The 22,605-nt window shown below is 44.5% G+C and overlaps 1 protein-coding gene across 2 annotated transcripts in view; it reads right to left on the reverse strand.

The window, feature by feature from the left end:
- Nucleotides 1-5,081: 5,081 nt before the first annotated feature.
- Nucleotides 5,082-22,605, reverse strand: part of RCN2 (reticulocalbin 2) — a 33,978-nt gene continuing 16,454 nt past the window's right edge. Inside the window, exons 2-8 of one of the 2 annotated variants that reach the window (XM_088455747.1) lie at nt 16,907-17,085; nt 16,303-16,408; nt 14,562-14,758; nt 10,981-11,094; nt 10,185-10,281; nt 8,579-8,712; nt 5,082-6,116 (exon numbers count right to left, since the gene is read on the reverse strand). In XM_088455747.1, the coding sequence (XP_088311873.1) occupies nt 5,964-6,116; nt 8,579-8,712; nt 10,185-10,281; nt 10,981-11,094; nt 14,562-14,758; nt 16,303-16,408; nt 16,907-17,085 (980 nt within the window). In that variant the 3' untranslated portion in view covers nt 5,082-5,963. Of the gene's footprint in view, nt 6,117-8,578; nt 8,722-10,184; nt 10,282-10,980; nt 11,095-14,561; nt 14,759-16,302; nt 16,409-16,906; nt 17,086-22,605 lie in introns of both variants that reach the window. The other variant, XM_088455746.1, reaches the window with a different exon arrangement.

A 22,605-nucleotide genomic window follows, 5' to 3' on the forward strand; every position in this document is an offset into this window, starting at 1 on the left:
AAACACTCACAATAAGCAGCCGGGAGTTGGCAGAGACGTGTTAGGTCCCCTTATGGGGAGTAAGGAGTAGAAGAAAATGTAAAGAGAAGCACCTGAGGGAAGAGGTCCCTGCTCGTGAGAGCTTACATTCTAAAGATGTCTTATAGAAGTGTCGCGGGAAGTGTTTGCGTACAAAGACGCTTCATCGCTCACATTGGAGGCCATACGCAGATGGAAAATCTGCACCTAGCATAGGGCTGGCGCAAGCTTCGATGGTGCAGCCAATAGTGGCATCTAAAGACGCTCAAAGCGGGCATCTCAGTACTTGCACATTTGGGCGCATGGCTGTACACCGGGGAAGTGCTTTGTAGTGGTATTAGCAGGAAGTGGCAGACACGGGTGTTGCTGCATGCGACTGAGAATCAGCCCCATTATATGCTCCTTCCATCCGCTGTCCCAGAGTCAGTGCAGACAGTACACATAATAGCTCACTTCCCATAACATACGGGTGGACGGTTCTGCAGCTACTTCATCAAGCCCCACAATACCCTCCTCTCAATTTGGAATTTTGTACAAACAAATATTAGGATTGTTGTTAGAGTGAATACGTCCATACACATAGTCCTGCCTCAATAAAGATTAAACATTATATATCTCATGTATATATATATATATATATATATAAAATCAGGGGCGGGGAACCATTTTTCTGCCAAGGGCCATTCGGATATTTATAAAATCATTCGTGGGCCATACAAAATTATTAACTAAAAAATTTGCCTGATATATATAATATATATATATAAATTGCTATACCCCTGAAGAAGTCCCCAGAGATTACAGTGGGACAAAACGCATTGGGTGTTCCTGTGGTCACCTCCTACATTTGAGACAGATAAGATGATTATTTTCTTCTTCATTGTACTGGTCTTTAGTGTTGTGGTTATATTTATTAGAGTGTGTGTTTTCCGGAATACCACACGATTAGAGGCTGTATCTTTTTTTTATCTCACTACTCATCCATGTACCTCTGGCACGAGGGAAACATCTGTGGGAGTTGCAGCATGCTTCATGCCAGAATCTCCTGCGCATGCGCGGGTCTCCGGGAAAATGGCCACCGCCATTTTCCCAGTGAATTTTGCTACTCTGCAGCGCCGATGCTGCAGAGCAGCACATCGGAATCTGTAGAGAGATATTAACAACTATGGGTGCAGGTTGTGCAGTGTGGGCCCCTCTGCACCCATTATAAAGACGCTTATGGTTGACTGTATGTCTGAATCAGACCATGCTGGCCGCTGAGGATAACTGACCTGCTCAGCGTCTGACTTATGACCGGCGTCGCGTTGCCCACTGCCTGTGCACTGCTAAGGGATGGTCTTGTGCACAAACGGACCACCCCTTGGTTTCGCACGGCTCCTGCTAAAACAACCAGACTGCCCACACAGTGGTTCATTGACTGGAGCACAAGCACCATACACTCCTCTGCGCCACCGCTGCTCCTGACTAACGGCATCCTGAGTGCCCGGGAGCCAGAGCAGCTGACAGCTTCCTGTTTGCGTTCCACAGGGGAGCGCAAATCCAGGAAGCGTGGCAGTTGGCACATAGTATTTGGCCTGGGGTGTCAGCCGGCACAGCAGGCAGTGTCAGCCGGCCCAAGAGGTCTGCTGGCTGAGGGAGAGAGTCACACCGGACAAAATGATCTTGGGGTCAGAAGTTCCGTATCGCTGATATAGTTTTAAAACAGTGTTGTCAAACTTGGAAGAGGGTAAAAGCCGGAAACAATGTAGAGTGTAATAGAAAAGCTGGAAACCCATAGTAAATGTATTGGAAAAGCTGGAAATCCATAGTAAATGTATTGGAAAAGCCGGAAATCATATTAGGCTACGTTTTCGCATGTGCAAACTCTTTGCACCTTCGCTCAAATGTGTCACTTTTCGCCACGATCGCATATGCGGGTTTTCGGGCAATCCTATTACAAAAAAACGCGATGCAGCATTTTCCTTAAAAAAGATACAGCAAAAAGTGCGCCTGAAAATTGGGAAATGTGCCTGTACCCCCCAAAAAGGTAAACTAACATTGGGTAATAGTTTAGTTTTAAATTGTGTCAAATGGCTGTTATTTATTAATATTTCTTTAACAGTGGAAAAATTATGGAAAGCAAATTTTTTGGACAAAATAAATCCTGCAGGTCAATTAGGGGTACATAGTACATAAAACTGGGTGCTAGTATATTTATTTTGTCATTGTACGGTACAAAAAGTTAAAAATACACCTGCTGTAGCCACCTGTAATCCCAAAAACACTTTTCCCATTCATATAGCCCCCAAAATACTTACCACACTACTTAAAACCCATTTTCTAACACTGCTTATATTTGGACCCCCAAAATGACATGTAATTAATATGGGGAATTAAGTTAATTAAAAAAAGGTTTTGCTTAATTACTCATTGGGGGGGGGGGGGGGGATTAGGTGCAAATGGTTCTGAACCAAGCCCCCACATTTTTAGTCCAAAATAGAGTTTTGTACATTGTTTGCTGAAAACTATTTTCCGCTTTTAGCTGCACAAAATTCACATGTGCGAAAAGCCCCGGCTAACAGGATAGTACGATGCGCATTTTTGGTGAAAAGTTTGCACAAGTGTAAACTTTTCACCAAACCACAGCATTTCACAGCTAATTGGATATGGCCCTTAATATGATTTCCAGATTTTGTCAATACATTTAATAAGATTTCCGGCTTTTTCAATACACTTTCCGGCTTTTTTCATGCATTTACTATTCCGGCTTTTACCCGCACCTGTCAAACTTCTTTAGAAAGCTACTATTTTCCAACCACTGAAGAGAGATTGCCCCTTAAATTACAATGTAAATACTTGCACTTTTTTTGAATGTTGTGTATTCACCGGCTGCTTGTAGTACTAAACATTGCTCATTTACAGCGTTTTCCGTACTGTAATTGCTGTAAACTTGTACAGAAGGCTACGAGACATCACACTTAAAAGGAATCTTAATCAAAAATGTTGACAGAGTGATAGATTTCAAGCCAATAATTTTTTGGTTTTGTTTAAATACACAATGATTAACATACTTAATAGCAGGGCCAAGGGCCTAACAGACGAAAGTACAGGTCGAGTCTCCCATATCCATATTTTTTTTGCCATGACTGAGATAATGAAACCTTTGATTTTTGATGGTTCAATGTACACAAACTGTCTAAGGCACAAAATTATTAAAAAGATTGTATAAAATTACCTCCAGGCTGTGTATAAGGTGTATAAGAAACATCAATTAATTTAATTTCTGTACACAAACTTTGTTTGAGCCACAAAATTATTAAAAATATTGTATAAAATGACCTGGAGGCTGTGTGTATAAGGTGTATATAATACATAAATGCATTCTGTGTGTATATTTGGGTCCTATTCCCAAGATATTTCATTATAATATGCAAATATTCCAAAATACGGAATATTCCGATATTCAAAATACCCCTGGTCCCAAGCATTTTGGATATGGGAGACTCAACCTGTACTAAAGGACGGAAGGGATGAGGGTGTGTCATGGGGAGGAGGTTCCTGAAGTGAATCCTATTGGTGAGAAAGCTTAGGTCCCCAAGATGGTTTTGTGGGTGTTCATCTTGGGGAAACTCTAGTTTACACATCAGGGGCATAATCGATTTAGCAGCGTTCACAAGATCCTTCAAAGACCATAAGGAATCGGGGCAGAAAATAACAAACAAAACTTCAGGGGAGAAAAAATAAATATTCAAGGCGAGCAGGCAACGCCCATGCTCTACAGGAGGAGGTGTATGACATAGGGGACTGGATTCATAGGTCTATAATAAAAAGGTAGACAATCAAATAGACCAACACCTGAAGATCGACAGTCAATAGGTCGACATTAAATTAGTCAACACAAAAAAGCTTGACACATTTTCTTCATTAACGTAGCTTAGCCCTAAACTTAACAATCATGAAAAACCAGGTGTTGACCATTTGAATGTCAGCCTTTGAACCCCGTCGATCTATTGACCTTTTTAGTGTAGACCTACCATCCGGATACTATAACGCAGAAGTACACTACATACTTTACATGGGCAAACAAATTGGGCCAGATACAGAGTTGGTAGTAAATCCGGTGTATGTTGAACAAAAAAAAAAAAAAAAGAGCGAACATAAAAACAAATTGCAAGTATTCACCGGTATGAAGAAGTGTGTGCACCTCATTGTGTACAAGGTTCCCAAACTCTAGGTGTATGCGTGTGCTGCTAGTGATCACCACCACAGCACACTTCCACCTCCCTCCAAGCTGACCTCTAGTTATGCTGTATATAGGACTCTTGCCCCAGTATAAACACTGTACAATATACATAAATACGGGAATGGGCGTAGTCTTTACCCTTTGCATCCAGCAGTGGGACAGTTAGGATTTACTTGGGAGAGATTACATGCAGCAATCTTGCCAAGACAGACAAGCTGGAACTTGTAGTTCCACAAAAGAGGGACAGCCTAAAAGCCTTCTACCTGCACTTTAGAGGAGATACAGGACAGGGGTAGGCTGATCGTAAAAGCATCGCCCAGCTGTACATCTAGAACCCAACTAGGGTGATCTTCCTCACTTTTTAAAAATGTAAACAAAAATGTACATTAATTATATCAGGTTATTTCAAAAACTCTCTCTTCCTTTATATATAGCCTCTGGGAGCAGCTGGCATGTATCCCCAGAATGAGTACGATACTATAGGTGCCCTGCCCTACCCAAATGTACTAAAGAAAAAAAAAAAAAACCCTAATCATACGAGTTACTTGTTTTAACTCCTAAACATGATTTCAATGAGTCTAATGATGCTTTATATGTATTTACTCTTATAAACTCCACCTGTATACACACAGACAGTGTATGTGCTGAGTTGCAGAAAGGTTGGCAGGACATGGGGCTTGCAGACTACCACCTCTAGAAAGCCATAAGCATCTAAGGCTGTTTTAGACAGTTTGGATGACCACTGTGGTTCCAGTTGCCTGCTCCCTCTAACGGCAGGGAGTATGTGCATCCAATGTTCACACAGTTCTAAACAATTGAAAACCAATCCTTCTTACACAGATCGGAGTTTAGATTAGAGGCACATTTATTAAACAAAAAAAAAAAAACAAATATCGTGTGCATCCCAAGTATGTTCTATACATCTAGACACTAGATGGCGCTAGAGAGGTAGATTTAGTGGGGACGGATTGAGCACTGGTAAGAAACCTCACAGAACACTTGCAAGAGATTCCCCAATGGCTTTCCTTTATTATGTAATCTTATGACTTTAGGCTCCGGTACCAAAGTACGTTTTTCATCAGCTTTTCATGCTTTTGTTTATAATGCAATGTGCCCACATCACACATTAGCCTATGGTGCAGTACACACTATTTCTGTTGCAGCCTCCTCTATAATTAGCGTTTCATTTCTGTTTCTTTAATGTGAATCTGAGCTTTAAGAAAAAACAAAAAACATAGGAAAATATTCAGCAAAAAGCAACGTGTTCGTGTCATGTCTCATCTTTCTCAAACTTCTGTAAAGCTAGCAAGAAAACATTATCTCGTCTGTTAAATTATCCATTTGGTCTCTATATTTTATCCAGAACAGAAAACTAATACACTAATTCCGTACAAAGTAAACTCGGAACTAATATTTAGGAGCATGACAAATGCACATGGTAACAATACGACCAGCTGAAAACGTCTTTTACACTGACTTGGCAATTTTGTTTGCTCACAAATGAAATACTTATTATGTCTCTATAACTTGGTCCATAATTTAAGGACTTTTAGGAATCAAGATCTATAAAGCTCGGGTTCTAAAACATATTAAGCTTTGCTGCGTGTAATGAATAGACAACCGCTTCAAATAGAATGAAACAAAAGCAAAAGTAGTCCTTTAGTTCTTCAGGAGGGGCTATAAATAAAGATAAAACAAACTAAAAGTTCCTCATAGGACGGGACTACAGTTCATCGTGGTAGAAGTGCTCGTCCTGCAGCTGGCGCCCATAGTCTGTGGCTTCGCTGGTGAGGAATATGTCTCTGTTTTGTAGTATTTCATCTTCACTCAGTTTCCCGTCTCCATTCTGGTCAATGGATTCTACTAAGTGATTCGCCTGTAAGAAAATCCAAACAAGATCTTTATTACTATTCTACAGGGGGCACATGAAGAAAATGACTTGCTGGACAGAAGCATGGACATGTTATATTAACACACACACACACACACACACACACACTACAGTGCCGTACGGGGAGTAATACAATAGTAAAAACAAACATAAAAAAAGGGGCAAAATATAAAACAGCGAGATAATGATAGAACAAAACAAGAGAAGCAAGAGGGTGGAGGGCCCTGCATATGAGCGTTTGCAATCTTTGGGTTCGATTCTATTCAGTGCGATGTAAATAGCTCCGGGAGTGAGCTCCCGGAGCTATTCAATACACTGCGCTGACAAGTCCGACTAATGATTTCTTCTCTCATCCCTCCGGGGATGAGAAAAGAAATCCGACAAAAGTCCCGGCGCGAGGCTGTTTTCTGCCCTTAGCGCCGGGAAAACAGCCTCGCGCCGGGAAGTTAGGTCGGGGAATGCCCGTTATCGCGCCTAAACACCCTGTTTAAGGCGCGATAACGAGCCTTCCCCGACCTAACAGCGCTGAATTGAATCGTGCCCTAAAAGTACGGAGGCTAAATCAGAGAGATGAATTGGGTAGAGATGAAGAGGAAGGACAGGCAGAGAGGGCATTTGCGAAGATTATGAAGAGGGCTAGTGAGTTTTAATGAACAGGTGCGATTTCAGGGTAATGTTTGAATCCTTGTACGCCATCAAAATATACTTGCACCCATTTTAACGTACCCCCAATTTAAGTGCAGCAGTAATTTCCTGAAAAAAAAAATAGCTTTCTATAATTTTTTTTTTTCATATATACGCAAATTACAGCTGTCCGACGCAATTTAAGTACCCGGAATACGTTTATTACGGCCAATAATACACTTCCAAATTTTTGTCCGTTTTCGGAGGATAAATCATTGCACCTGTTTTCTGGCGAAAAATGGGAGCGCGCATGCTGGAATCGTCAATAGTGTAGCGCAAAAATCCTCAAAATCAGCCGATATCGCCGCAAATTGAATACGGCCCAAAGGGAGGAATTCTATTAGGTGTGAGTTTGGTCCCGCAAGGCAAATTTGCATTGCGAAATATAGATTTGCAATTCAATTCCAAACTCGCATTTCTTTTTCAGAGTAAATTCACCTGTTTTGTTCGCTACCCCCTGAGCAGGTGAGAAAGTAGGGAAAATCTTTATTTGAAGGTAAAAATGTAGGGACCTGCTTCAGAACCCCTTGGACGCCCCCTAATCACTAGTTAGACATTTTTACGTTTTTAGCTTAATTGAGCCAATAATTACGTGTCATTTTTGGGGGTTTTCTAACATTTTTTTGCATTTTCTGTTTAATCTCATTGTATTTGAATTAAATTCTACAGCTTTTTATATTATTTTACTTTTTTATGAAAATGCACAAATCAGCAATTTGAAATCTTTTAAAAGCGAACAGAACTTTCTATATGCCCACTTACAGTCTTCTATATGATTTTGCTAATGAAGTTGTCACTTTTTTGGGGTCCAGAAAGGTCTCCCCATATTTTATGCTACTTTCCCTGTTCGCATTTTTGGTAAATGATTTGCACACTCTCGCTGCGAATTAGCATTTATAATTGAATTGTACGTATCTCGGGTGCTCGCATGAAGGCGAAGTGTGCGAGTTTAACGCCTTTTGCAAACCCACACCTAACTGGATTCCCCCCGATGCTCCACCAGCACCAGCAGCAGCACCCATTGCGTGTTTTCAGCAGATATTTTCGGCAGTTGAGTTTCCTGGATGGCAAGTTAGATTGTAAAGGGGAGCAGAAATGAATTAGCAGTTGGGACGGGACTTTCAAACTAAAGTGTAATCGTAAGTAAAATCGGAAAGTATGATTGCTCAAGTGTGTACTTAGCTTACCAGAGCTCTGGACCAAAGAACATACATGTTTGGAGTTGAAAAATTCCAGGTTTTGTTGAATAAATACCCAACTAATTAAAACTAGCATGAGCTGTAAGGGGGCCACAAATAGGCCGATCCCACTGGTCGATCTGAGCATCAAGATGTTGATATTGATATAGGTGGACAAACTGGATGCTCAGGCTGAGCGGCTGGATTGTTTTCAGCTTCTTTACAGCCTTGCTAGTGTGGTAATAAGACTACTGCGCACACAAGGCGATAGCGGCCATCTTTTCACCTAATTTACCAATCAGCGCTGTAACAGGGCATGGCCCAAGCATGACGTCCTCGCCGGGCGGCACTGAAGCAGCAACACTGGCTGTGGGGTGGCGTTCTAGGCACCGGTTAGCCTGACGCAGGGGCCGTGGGGCAGCAACAGTGCCGCCCACATGGCTCTGCGCTCTGTATGGTGGCACCGCTCCCATACATCTAGTTACGGCCCTGTTACCAACATACCCGATACCAGTCCTTATTTGATAGAATCCCTAGAAAGCATTGTGGGAGTCTTGAAATACAAAAGCTAAATAAACACATTACCTCTTCCTGCGAGACTCCGATATTGTTTGGAACAATCCAAGACAGCAATTCTGTAGGGTTGAGCTTTCCATCGCCATCCTTGTCATAATCATTCTCAAATCGGTCTCTCTCAACAACCACCCACTGCGGATCTTCTGCAGCATCTCAACGAACAAGGAAAAACAATTAAAACACCACAACTTCCCTAACAGCAGTGCTAAAGGAAAGTATTGTTAGGAGAAGGAAACGGCTCTGTGTTTAAGAAAAGCTAAACAGTAGAAGGACACGTGTTTGATGTCTGGCACCGGCTCTTCACTCACCCTCCTGCCTCCTTTTACTTCTAACAGTACATTATTCCTTATTGTGATATCTGGCCACTGCTTAAAGGTCTCCATGGAAGATATATAATGTGAGCAAGATGCTTCCACAATAAAGGAACGGCTAAGATAGTAGGAGGCAGGTTCTCTTACTTTCTTGCATGCTTTGCCAAAAGCCCAAAGGGGCACCAATCGCTTAGAGCCAACGTTCAGCACCTCACAAGATGGAGGGGAACTGGAACTAGATTTCTGTAGATGACTGCCATGATGTAATGACGGATGCTGAGCATACTGCGATGCCCACTTGCAGTGGCGGTAATCTCTCATGCTGCACCAGGAGATGCACCATCAGAGCTTGTATCAGCCCCACGGCAGGTGCTTTTCTCATAGTGCAACTCGGACACATGCGCTGTACTTCCAACATTGGCCGACTGCGCGCATATCGGCATTGCATGCAGTTGGCGTGCTTATCGCCATGGCGTGCACCTGTATTAGGACCCATAGCATTTATGGCGTAGCAAAAAGGTTTCTAAGAGCGATTAAAAAAAACCAAAACAGAACAAGGAATTTCCTCTTCATGGTTCCTATCTGAAAATGTACATTTTGAGGTTCAGACGTCCTTTAGGACGCTTCCTTCATCCGTGTCACCGAAACACTGAGCGTTAGCCCTGAGTACAAGCGATTTAGTTATATTATGTTCCTCCGTTTGAGTGATTATATTACTACTACCTTAGACACAGTGAGATTTAAGATAGCCTCTATTGATACTTTATGTCAGGGATGGGGAACCTCAGGCCCCTGGAGTCATTTGCTCTGGCCCTCAGAGCTTTTTTTTGCTAACCTCATCTGGATAGCAGGGTGCCTATAATGGTACCCTGCGGCCAGAATCTATGCAGTAGTACTGCCTGGAGCGTCCTTAGGATGCTTCAGACGGTCACACCGCTGCCCTTACAGCTCCCCGAAGCATCCTCAGAATGCTCCGGGCATTGCTGTAATCACCAGCAATTGTGACCCCGCCCTGTGTGACATCACATAGAGGGGGCGTGGCCTGCGCCAGGCCCGCAAATAATGTTATATCAAAATGGCCCTCGGCAGAAAAAAGAAAAAGGTTCCCCACCCCTGCTTTATGTACTTACGCCAGGCTGGCGAATGTCCCTAGGTCAGCAGGAAAAGAGGGACAAATAGATCTTATTCTGGCCGGGCATGCTGTGACTTCTAGTTCCACAGCAGGTGACCAGTCGTAGGTGGTCTCTGGATTAGATAAACCCTAAATGGGGATGACATGTTCATTTTAAGGGCTGTAAACATACCTGCATCTTTTGTGTATTCGCCAAGGTATTCCTCTAAACTGACAAAATTATCCCCATCCTTGTCATGTTCTTCCAATGCCCCTTCGATAACAAACTCCTGAAATAATGAAAATATTGCCATACAGTAAGAAAGCAATCTACTTACACGTGTCCCGAGAAAGGTGACTATAGTGACTGTGCGCTCAGCCAGAGGGAGAAGGGACTTGAATGGTAAAGGCTCTTCCCACTGAAACCAACAACATTCTGACAGGGGAATCTCCTTGGTGTAACAGTGTTTCCCATTCTCCGTATCATCATTTTAGAACACCAGTTTCTTAATTCAGAGCCAAGTTACCTGGAGGCACCATAGGATTATCCCATATGGCAATACATGGATCAGCTTTCCCTCTCAGCCACTGATCTCATACATGCCTCCCAGAACAGTGATACACAGAAGGGAATGTATGGGATCAGTAACTAAAGGGAATGCTGATCCTTGTAGTGCCATATTGGAGGATATTGGGGTGCCTCCAGGTGAGTAGTCTTAATTTAGAAGCATATGAATATGTGACCCATATTGGATCACCTTAACAGAGACGCCTTGACACGGCTGGTGGCTTATCATATGTTTGAAAATGTGTGTAATGGAGTCCCCTGCATTTCATTGTGACGTAGGATGCCCGTCTCTTTTGCTGGCCCATTACAGAGTGCTGGGGGAATTTTCTTGTCTAGACTAACCCCTCCCTTGCATGCACATGCGATGGGCCAATAAACGGATTCTGAGCAGCTCCCATTCTATCACAACTTTGGATCTTACCAACATATGATCAGTTTCTTCGGGATGCTCGAAATCTGTAAATTCATTCAGATTCAATCCAGAGATGTTATCTCGGTCAGCGTGGTCAAATCGTTTCTTGTCCTTCAAGTGGATCTTTACAAAGAAATACAAATTAAATGAATTTCGCAAGGCTGTTCAGTTACTGCTAAGGCATAGTAATCCAGGTTTCCAACAGACGTGCCCATGTACACTCACTCAATCTATATAGAAATAATGTTGTATGCATAAAAAAAATGTCAGGCATACCACTAACCACACAGACTTAATAAAACAGGTCGCATTTGCACACAAATTAATTTCAAGAATTTCTGCTGGTCAATGCATATATACCATCAAGTAAAAAGCTGGAACACTACAGCATCTTATCCCACGCCGCCTCACAGCAACTGCTATCAAAGGACCATGCTTGGACATGAATCATTCTCCAATGATAGGAAAATCTTTAATTTCATTAGTGTGATGTAGCGAGAGTGCACAGTGGTGTCATAATGATATGGGGAGAGTGCACACTGGTGTCATAGTGTGACATGGGGAGAGTGCACACTGGTGTCATAGTGCAATATTGTGAGAGTGCACACTGGTGTAATATGGGTAAAGTGTACACTGGTGTTAGTGCAATATGGGTAGAGTGCACACTGGTGTAATATGGGTAGAGTGCACACTGGTGTCATAGTGCAATATTGTGAGAGTGCACACTGGTGTAATATGGGTAGAGTGTACACTGATGTCATAGCGCAAAATGGGTAGAGTGCACACTGGTGTCCTAGTGGGATATGGTGAGAGTACACACTGGTGTCCTAGTGTGATATGGGGAGAGTGCACACTGGCGTCAATGATATGGGGAGAGTGCACACTGGTGTCATAGGGTGATATGGTGAGAGTGCACACTTGTGTCATAGGGTGATATGGTGAGCGTGCACACTTGTGTCATAGGGTGATATGGTGAGAGTGCACACTTGTGTCATAGGGTGATATGGTGAGAGTGCACACTTGTGTCCTAGGGTGATATGGTGAGAGTGCACACTGGTGTCCTAGTGTGATATGGTGAGAGTGCACACTGGTGTCATAGTGATATGGTGACGTGTCATAGTGTAATATGGGTAGACTGCACACTGGTATAGTGTGATATGGGTAGAGTGCACAGTGGTGTCGGTGTAATATGATTGGGATGGAAGAGGCCAGGATCTTCGTCGGCTGAGGGAGATTTCCTGGCCTCTTTCTTTCACCTGCAGCGGCCGGCTAGCGTGACTCCATAGGTCACTTAGTCGGCCAAAGTTAGCGCAGATTATCCGATAGTGCGTTCTACAACACGGCTCGGATAAATAATGCATGCAGGAGGCGCGACGCCTCCTGCTGCATTACCATATCTACAAGGACGGAATTGCAAAGCTGCTTGCGTGCAGCTTTGCAATTCCGTCCCAAGATTAATCGCTCCCATAGTGTGATATGGTAAGCGTGCACACTGGTGTCATAGTTTGATATGGTTAAAGTGCACACTGATGTCATAGGGGGTATTCAATTGTTATAGCGCGCCCGATCTCCCGTCTAAAGTGACGGGAGATCGCGGGGCGCTATTCAATTGTTGCTGTTTTTCGCACTGATCACGCCCGAAGTGGTCGGGTTTAGCAGCGTAAACCAACTTCCGCCGACCAAAGTGCTGGGCGCAATCGTGAAAAGTGCCGTTTCGGCGCCCAAACAGGTCACTTTTCACCCATTTCAGCTCCCACCCCTTTGGAGCTGCAAGCTGAAATGGTGCGCTGGCAGCTGATCGCATCCGACAGGAGCAACAATTAAATAGCTCCTGTCGGGCGCATAAAGGGGCGTGACAACTGAATAGTGTGACATGGGCAGAGTGCACACTAGTGTCATAGTGTGACATGGGGAGAGTGCACACTGGTGTCAGTGTGACATGGGGAGAGTGCACACTGGTGTCATAGTGTGACATGGGGAGAGTGCACACTGGTGTCAGTGTGACATGGGGAGAGTGCACACTGGTGTCAGTGTGACATGGGGAGAGTGCACACTAGTGCCATAGTGTGACATGAGAGTGCACACTAGTGTCAGTGTGACATGGGGAGAGTGCACACTAGTGTCAGTGTGACATGGGGAGAGTGCACACTAGTGTCATAGTGTGACATGGGGACAGTGCACATGGGGAGAGTGCACACTAGTGGCATAGTGTGACATGAGGAGAGTGCACACTAGTGTCATAGTGTGACATGGGGACAGTGCACATGGGGAGAGTGCACACTAGTGCCATAGTGTGACATGGGGAGAGTGCACACTGGTGTCATAGTGTGACATGCTGAGAGTGCACACTGGTGTCAGTGTGACATGGGGAGAGTGCACACTAGTGTCATAGTGTGACATGGGGAGAGTGCACACTAGTGTCATAGTGTGACATGGGAACAGTGCACATGGGGAGAGTGCACACTAGTGTCATAGTGTGACATGGGGAGAGTGCACACTGGTGTAAGTGGGATATGCTGAGAGTGCACACTGGTGTCATAGTGTGACATGGGGAGAGTGCACACTGGTGTCATAGTGTGACATGGGGAGAGTGCACACTGGTGTCAGTGTGACATGGGGAGAGTGCACACTGGTGTCATAGTGTGACATGGGGAGAGTGCACACTGGTGTCATAGTGTGACATGGGGAGAGTGCACACTGATGTCATAGTGTGACATGGGGAGAGTGCACACTGGTGTCATAGTGTGACATGGGGAGAGTGCACACTGGTGTCATAGTGTGACATGGGGAGAGTGCACATTGGTGTCATAGTGTGACATGGGGAGAGTGCACACTGGTGTCATAGTGTGACATGGGGAGAGTGCACACTAGTGTCAGTGTGACATGGGGAGAGTGCACACTGGTGTCATAGTGTGACACGGGGAGAGTACACACTGGTGATTGGTATATATACAGAATTGGAGAATTACAATGAAAATAAAGAGTGGGCCTTTTAGTTTCCAATAGCTATATGAAAAGCCTATTTAGATTAGCATGCTGCCTATTATCGGGATAATAGAGTATATAAAAACATTTACTTAAGATCTAGACAAGTAGAATAAAAATTAATACAAACATTTATTTTTGCTCAACTGCCAAGAAGATATAAAAATATCACAGGGATTTAGTTACATTGCATAAGCTGGGTACACACTTACCCAACCTAACAGCTTACCAATCGGCCGTACACACTTATCGGCCGCTCAATATGTCTGTCCTAACATCACAACTGGGCACGCAGTTGTGATGCTAGTGTTGGCGGTCCCTGCAGCCAGTGTACAGGTGGTAGGCAAATCGCTTGTACATACATGCAGATGCACCACTATATCTGCTTCAGCTGTGCAGGAAGGCCAACCTGATATGTCTGTGAACGATGTAGTTCACAGACATATCGGGTGTAGACACTCGCTCATTCGCTACCAATAAATAGTTTATCATTCGATCGAACAATATATCTAGTAGGGTTACCCACATGATGAGCAGTTACAATCATTAAACATACAGTTCTAAATTGCTATCTTGTAATATTGCCCACCTCTTCTGTTCCTTACCTGACGGAATGATTCTTCCTCGACATCTTCAAGAACAGTATCTTCAGAATAGTCAATTATCCTATCATACATATGCATATTGTATTCCTCCCAGGTAACTATTCCATCACCATCCATGTCAACTTCTGCAAACTGCTCCTTGGTGTCTTCTAGGACATAATGCTTGAAGGAATTCTGGATCCACAGGCTGAGCTCCTCTTAGGCCACAGGTAAGAAAGAGTACATCAGTGAGTACACCAATGACATACAGGGCATCCACATATGTTGGTAAGATAAGTTATACAAGTGTGCAGAGAGCTAATTGTTTACTACGCAAACCTGTTGATTAAATGCACAGATATACATACACTCGAATGCAGGGCAGTTATAAGGATCATGGGACATTTATCACAATCTGTATTTCTAATGCTGATATGATAAATATTTTACACCTAAATTCACAAAATTGAAATGTAATTTTTATTTGAATTTAGCTTCAACCTCTTGCCAGGAGACAGCCTCCGATAAGAGCCCGTCCCGGAGAACATCTGGAGTCTGAGTGACAGCTTATGCCATCACTCTGCTTCTTGGTTCGGGACCTTGTGCAGCCAACAGTAGGAGCACGAGTCAGTGGAAGGCGACAGAACGGGATCCTGAGGATCCCTCTATAAAGGAAACCCGATACAGTAGCCCATATAGTGTTCACTCTAGGTCCAGCGTCGGGCAGGGTGCAGGACCTAGAGAAAGGGCACTCCGGCCCACGCGTCCGAAAAGGACGCATGGCCACGAGAAAAGGGGACGTGTCTTTAAGAAGCGCTCTCTTTTCATCACCCTTGGGGGCGTGCTCGGCACTTCTATACATGCCGGGCTGCCCCCAAGCTCTCCCTTCTCATTTATTCACCGGCGGTGATCGCTACACCGCAGTTTTCCCCACCCGCGGGACACTATGGCCTGCGGGTGGGGATGGCTCCAGCAGGCTGTTTTAACAGGGCGTCGCGAAAATGGGCAGGGTGCATTCAGCCCTTTTAAAATAGGGCAGAGGGCAGCGCCTCACTAAGACAGCCTAGCGGGAACGTTACCCACAGGCTACTATAGTATAATGCCATCTTCAGATGGAGGTAGCTATCGCATCGACTTTATGGTTGGAAATGGAGGGGTCACATCAGATATTGGAGATCTGGGGGATTCTTAACATTTGCAGGTACCCCCTGAAAACTTGTGTCTTCGGGAGATATCCCGCAAATCGTATTTAAAATAAATAAGCCCCCATATCTTATATATCAAACACATTCTATATAACAGAAGTATACACTTTTCCAGAAAACAGAGGTGTTAAACAATGGATGTAAGCACTTTTGATAAAAAGCTTTAACCGTGATGGTCCTCTTATACAACTCTAGGAAACTATAATAGGCAGTAGTCTAGGCTCACACTATTACAATCTGTCCTTCAGGCGTGTGACGATGATGATGCAAAAAAATTGAAATAAAAAAAAGTCCACTGAAAATTCAGTAAAAAGAAAATTTTTTTCAGGAGTAGCTTTGCAGCATCTCACTATTATACTTGGCTCGTACATAACCCACACACACTGCAACCACTACAAACAGAACATGGATTGCTCCAGTGTAATGAAATGTGATGCAAGGTGACTGTCAAGTGCAAAGGTAGCTTACTGCACCATGAGGTGGTTGGGGAGGGCACCCACACCTGGACAACCCCTTTAAGGTTATAAATGCTATATACAAACAGAAATTGACCTTACCTTCGGTGAGATAGCCATCTGCATTAATATCAATTTTTTTAATGATAGATTTCAGCCTTTTCTGCTGTTCTTCAGGATTTAACTCCGCAAACTCTTCTGCTTCCTCCTAAATACAGACAAACAGTACAAGACTGAGACTCTCTGTAAACCAGATCACCATAAACCTAAACTGCCTGGATAACATTCCAACACAGATATATAGTGGGGAGATGTATCACGCCTTCTAGAACAGTGTTTCCCGAACTCGGTCCTCAAGGCACACTAACAGTGCAGGTTATAGTGATGTCCATGCTTGAGCACAGATGGTTAAATCAAAATAAGACACCCGTGCTCAAGTATGGCTATACTTAAAACCTGGACTGTTAGTGTACCTTGAGGACCCCCTGTTCTAGAGTGTAGAAGTGGACAAGTGGAAAAATTACCCATAGCAACCACTCTTCACATTTGAGGTAGCATTTATCAAGTATATGATTAATAGAACCTAATTGGTTGGTATGGGCAACTTCTTCACTCTTTAGAAGGCTGGATACATCTTCCCCAATGTAACAAGCTCTTCACATGTAACAAGTGGCCCAAACAAAAGCATTGCTCTGTCTCACTGTACCTCTCCTCCCAGGAACATCTTCTTGTCATAGTCACTATTGTGTTCCTCGTTCTCATAGTGGTCATCGGCTGGAAGATTGGAGGATCTGTGCAGGTGTGACTTACTGAGAGTCAGGCACACAGACAGGAAAACCACTAATGTAGTCATGTAATAATGCATCTTCACTCTTGATGGAATCACTGTAAGAAAAACAAAAACAAAAAAACCATTACAATGAAGGTCAAAGTTATATTCATTGTGGTGTCACCTTACAGGACAATAGAAGATAGTTGTTTGTGTTACACCCTTGCGGCCTCACTGTGCCTGGAAGTGCACAGTAACACAGTGGTTAGCTGCCTCAGAGCATTGGGGTCATGATTGCAACCTGAGCTCTATCTGTATGTACACTGAAGTGCCAAAACTCATTGGATAGCAGTACCTGAAGGTAACGGTAGGTGGCGTCACTGTACTGTGACTTTTTTTTTCGAAATGCCCAGACCTGCATCAGTTGTAATCTGACATCTTGTGAGTCAGTTAGCAAACATGCTAGGCTGCTCACGGCAAAGCAACGTGATTTATCGGCGTTCGAACGGGACATGATAATGGGCGCCCGACGGATGGGACATTCCATTTCCGAAGTTGTGCGAACATTCAACATTCCTCGATCTACGGTGTCACTGTAACACTGGCTCAAATCACATCCACATTCAATTCAGGAGGCACCAGATGCATATCCAGCAGGTCAGTGCAACGTTCTTTAACTTCCATGGGATTTGGAAGCAGAACACCCAGTAGAGACCCCCTGTTAAAACTACAGTGGATTTGTGCTAATAGTGTTCGGTTGTGGCGCAGACCCCATGAAGCCATGGACCCCAGTTGCCAACATGGCACCGTGCAGGCTGGTGGTGATAAAACAATGGTGTGGGGTGTGTTCAAGTGGCATCGGCTGGGTCCGTCTGAACACATCATTGACCGGTAACTGTTATGTTGCATTACTTGATGTCCATTTGCAGCCCTTCGTGTATCCCCACAATGATACGATGAAATATTCCAGCAGGATAATGCACTCTGTCATTGTGCCAAAGTTGCCCAGAATTAGTTTGAGGAGCATTCTGGAAAGTTCCAGCGAATGGTGTGGCTACCATGTTCGCCCGATATGAACCCAATTAAGCATTTATGGGACGTGGTGGAGAGGTCCATTCGCACCCAAGACTTGCACTTACAAATATCAGGGAACTGTGGTAAGCTACCCAGACAGCATGGGTCAACATCTCTCCAGAGGTCTTCCATCCACTTGGGGAATTGATGCCAAGTCGAGTTGATGCACTTTGCCGGGAAAGAGGGGGTCCTACACAATACTAGGCCTTGGCACTTCAGTGTATATTTGTGTGGGTTTCCTCTCTGCTTCTCATACTAACTAAAATAAACGCTTCCTGACCGTCGATGCTCAGTCTCCTCCATCTGTCGCGGAATTGGTATGAAATACCGTCAGCCGCATGGCCGGCGGTTCGATTCCCGTCAGCGGCAGCCCGACAGGAGCAGAGTGCGACGCAGCGGAAGCCCGACAGCGCTGGAAATCCCGATCGTGGATAGGTAAGTATCCACTAACCTAACCCCCCTAACCCTAACCCTTCTTAGGGGTGCCTAACCCTAACTTCCCCCCCAAGTGCCTAACCCTAACCACCCCCTTCCCCGCTGCCTAAACCTAAGTCCCCCGGGGGGGTGCCTAACCCCCGGGGGTGCCTAACCCTAACCCTCCCTCCCCCTAGCCTAACCCTAACCCTCCCGGGGGGGTACCTAACCCTAAGTCCCCCGCGGGAGCCCTAAACCTAACCCTCCCCCCCCGCGGCTGTCCGCTCGCGGCGCCCGGCATCAGTACGATCGTGATGCCGGGCGCCGGGGAAATGCAGGCGTCTATATGTAGACGCCCGGCATTTCACCCATGCCGGGAGAAGACAGTCGGGAAGCCGGCTGCCGGTATTTAGGCAGTCGGCTTCCCGACTGCCTCCCTCTGTCGCTGAGGAGTAAATGCTGCAGTGTGATTTCTGTGGTAAACAAAAGAAGAGCAACTTGCATCACTCAGCAGACTGCACAGATATCTGGTGTCCACCATTTTTATTCTCCGATTCACAGGTGAAGGTTGTTTTACTAATCACTACTGAATGGGATTAAAGCTGCTATAGAAACCTGGCTCAGTCTCTTTCTGTACATGTGCCCCTGATAATGTCTTGGTGACATTATACACAGTGCCATGATGATACGCGTTGGGGACTGGACCTGGTCTATTTGGCTGAGTTCCTGTATATAATTCAGATAAGTGCAAATTGTTATTTTTAAATGTACAAATAACTTATTACTTGCTATTGGTATGTATTATACAGGTTGAGTCTCCCATATCCAAATATTCCGAAACACGGAATATTCCGAAATACAGAATTTTTTTGGCTTGACTGAGAAAATAAAACCTTTGATTTTATTTGTGGTAGTTCAATGTACACAAACTTTGTCTAATACAGATATTATAAATATTGTATAAAATTACCTTTAGGCTGTGTGTATAAAGTGTATATGAAACATAACTGAATTTTATGTATGTACACAAACTTTGTTTGAGCCCAAATTATTGAAAATATTGTATAAAATGACCTGCAGGCTGTGTGTATAAGGTGTATATAACACATAAATGCATTCTGTGTGTATATTTGGGTCCCATTCCCAAGATATCTCATTATGATATGCAAATATTCCAAAATACGGAATATTCCGTTCTCCAAAATACCCCTGGTCCCAAGCATTTTGGATATTGGAGACTCAACCTGCACCTTGACGGTATTACAATCTGCTTATTTTTGTCTTTTATTCTAGTGATCGTGATAACCTATGACTTTGGCTGAAATTGTTGGTTCCTCAAACTCAACACAAACACTAATATATAAATATATATATATATATATATATATACACATACATCTCAGATAATTTGTGTATTCTTTATAAATTGGTACGGGTCCACTTTATATATTTTTTTTCCAAGCACATTAGTGAGTACACCAGCTGTGACGTCATGACATGACCTGATGTCATTAGTATCAATGGCCAATAACTAGTTGCGCAGCACCCCCCCCCCCCCTTCCCGAGTCAACCGCCGGACCACCCGCGACACCCACTAGATCCCCCCCCCCCGCAGCACATGCAGGGCCTGCCGTAGCACCCACAAGATTTTCCCCCTCCCTCCAGGTATTCTGAAAACCAAAATAATGCAAAATCTGAAATGCTCCTAGTCCCGAGCATTTCGGATATGGGAGACTCAACCTGTACTGCTATTGTTTGAAAGGAATCATGTGACATGACCTAAAATCCATTGGTAATAAATAACACAAGAAACAATTACTACATTTTCAAATCTCTGTTAATTATTACCATAAGAAATCAAATCAATCTGTGTAAAGGCTTGTTCCCAGATCTTTCCTAATCTCTCCTACCAAAGCCAAGTGAAAACAGACCCTGTATTTTTCAATAACAAACCCTATATGGATCACTGTTGCGTGTACATATTTGTTAATATAATAACAAATGGTAATATTCTAATTCAATTCTCTGTCACATTCAACTTGATACCAATGCTCCAAAAATGCTGTACTGTATATCAGATGAAGACGCAGTGCACCTAATAATATCGATTTGATCATCTTATAGAGGTTACATAAGTATGGCCATTTCCTAGTAAAGCTTGTACTGTATGTGAATTTGTCTGATATACTTTTATGCTGTGAATACTATACAGGAAATAACAAAGATGTCAATACATAAATATGTCTATAGCGCTCTATATCACCCCTCTACAGCATGACACGATGTTAGCCATAGAGAGATTCATTCATAGAATAGCAGAGGCTTTCATGTTACATGATCTCAACTGGCATGCAGATGTTTGACCTGTATCAAAACTCATTAGGACACTGGGGGAGATGTATTATAGCGGATTGTGCCGCTATAACTCTTCCTGCTTCGCCTCTTTGCGGAGGAGAAGCAGGAAGAAGTACCGACAAGATGTATTAACATCTCGTCTGCTGGACTGGGCGATCCCCGCCAGAGCCCACAGCCTAGTGTCTCCCTTCCCGGCCAGCTCCACTGGGAATGCGCGAGATCTCACGTGCAGCCCGAAGCCGCCACAGCCAGGGACAGTGCTGTCCTTGCTGTGGTGATAGGGGAACGACAGCTGTAGCTGTCGGAATGGTCAGAGCCACTGACCGTTCATTCATTGGATGGCACATTGGCGCGCTCTCTTGTAGATAGCAGCAGCGATAATAACAGGGGCACATAGTGCCCGTCATTTACCACCCAACCCCACATTAATATTGGAGAGAAGCGGTATAACTGCAAATAACGTGCGCGGATACCACTGAACCCCATAACACCGGGTCATACATATCCTCATTTGCCCTAAAGGTGTGGGGAGCACTTCAGATATCTCCTATTTACATCTCTGACCTTATCTCCCTTCACACTCCCACTAGCCTCACTCCACATATTAATATCGCCAACTGATTACTTTCTCCACTCCTGCATCCAAGATTTTGCCCTTGCTGCTCCCCACCTATGGAACTTTCTTACTATCAGACTCTCCTCCTCTCTACTAAACTTCAAACAGGCTCTCAAGACCCACTATTTCCATCAAAGGCTTCCAGCTCTCATCCTAACCCGCTGTTCCATGCTCACGGTCTCCATCTGTGCCACCCCTGTCTGTCTGCCCCTCCTCTTCAGAATGTAAGCTCTCACAAGCAGGGACCTCTTCCCTCATGTGCTTTCCCTTCCATTACTTATACTATCATCTACTCCATGCTGCCTACACCTAGCCCTCGGTTTCGGTCACCCTGGTGCTTGAATATTATGCAGCAATGTTTATAAACCATGTCCTGCAATGTTTTGTACTGTACTGTACTTGTAATGCTGGCCATACACAGCACGATATAGGTGCTATATCGTACCGTGTATGGGCACAATATCGTACCGGATATCGTGCTGCACGCTCCCGCGGGATCGTACATCGCATCCCCAGATCTTCCCGCAGGTTCATCTGATCTGGGATGCAATGTACAATCCCATTAAGATGGAGGGGGTAGTCGCCCTACAATGGGCACCATTAGTTACTTGTTTTTTACCTTGCTCATTTTGTTTACCGTATATACTAGAGTACAAGCCGAGTTCTTCAGCACATTTTTTTGCTGAAAAAGCCCCCCCTCGGCTTATACTCGAGTGATGCTCCGGTTCTCCCGTTACGCAGCTGAGTAGGGCGCCACATATTGGAGGGCGCCTCACTCAGCTGCGTACCATGTGGGCCGCGGTGCAGACTGTGGCCTGATTCAGAGCTGAATGCTCTGACCAGAGCGCTCGCTCTGAATCAGGGCCCTCCTACCCGTTTTTGGAGCGGCCCCATGGACGCTCGCGTAGCTGTGGGTTACCACCCACAGCTATAGCGAGCGTCCATGATGATGGTCGCAATGGTCAAGACCATCGCGACCATCGGGCTTGCGACGAGACCCCGCGGTAGGGTCTCGGTGACCGCAAGCCCTGGAGTGATTTTGGCTCTATCAGAGCCAAAAGCACTCCCACTGACATCACTAGTGATGTCAGTGGGGCCGGACCCAGACGGTAGGCATTCCCATGGGAACGCCTCCGTCTGGCAGCCACGCCCCCGGCACGTCCACCAAAGGGGGCGT

The sequence above is a fragment of the Taudactylus pleione genome, unplaced genomic scaffold, assembly GCF_031769625.1.
Source record: "Taudactylus pleione unplaced genomic scaffold, aTauple2 ptg000671l, whole genome shotgun sequence".
NCBI classification, from domain to species: Eukaryota; Metazoa; Chordata; class Amphibia; order Anura; family Myobatrachidae; genus Taudactylus; species Taudactylus pleione.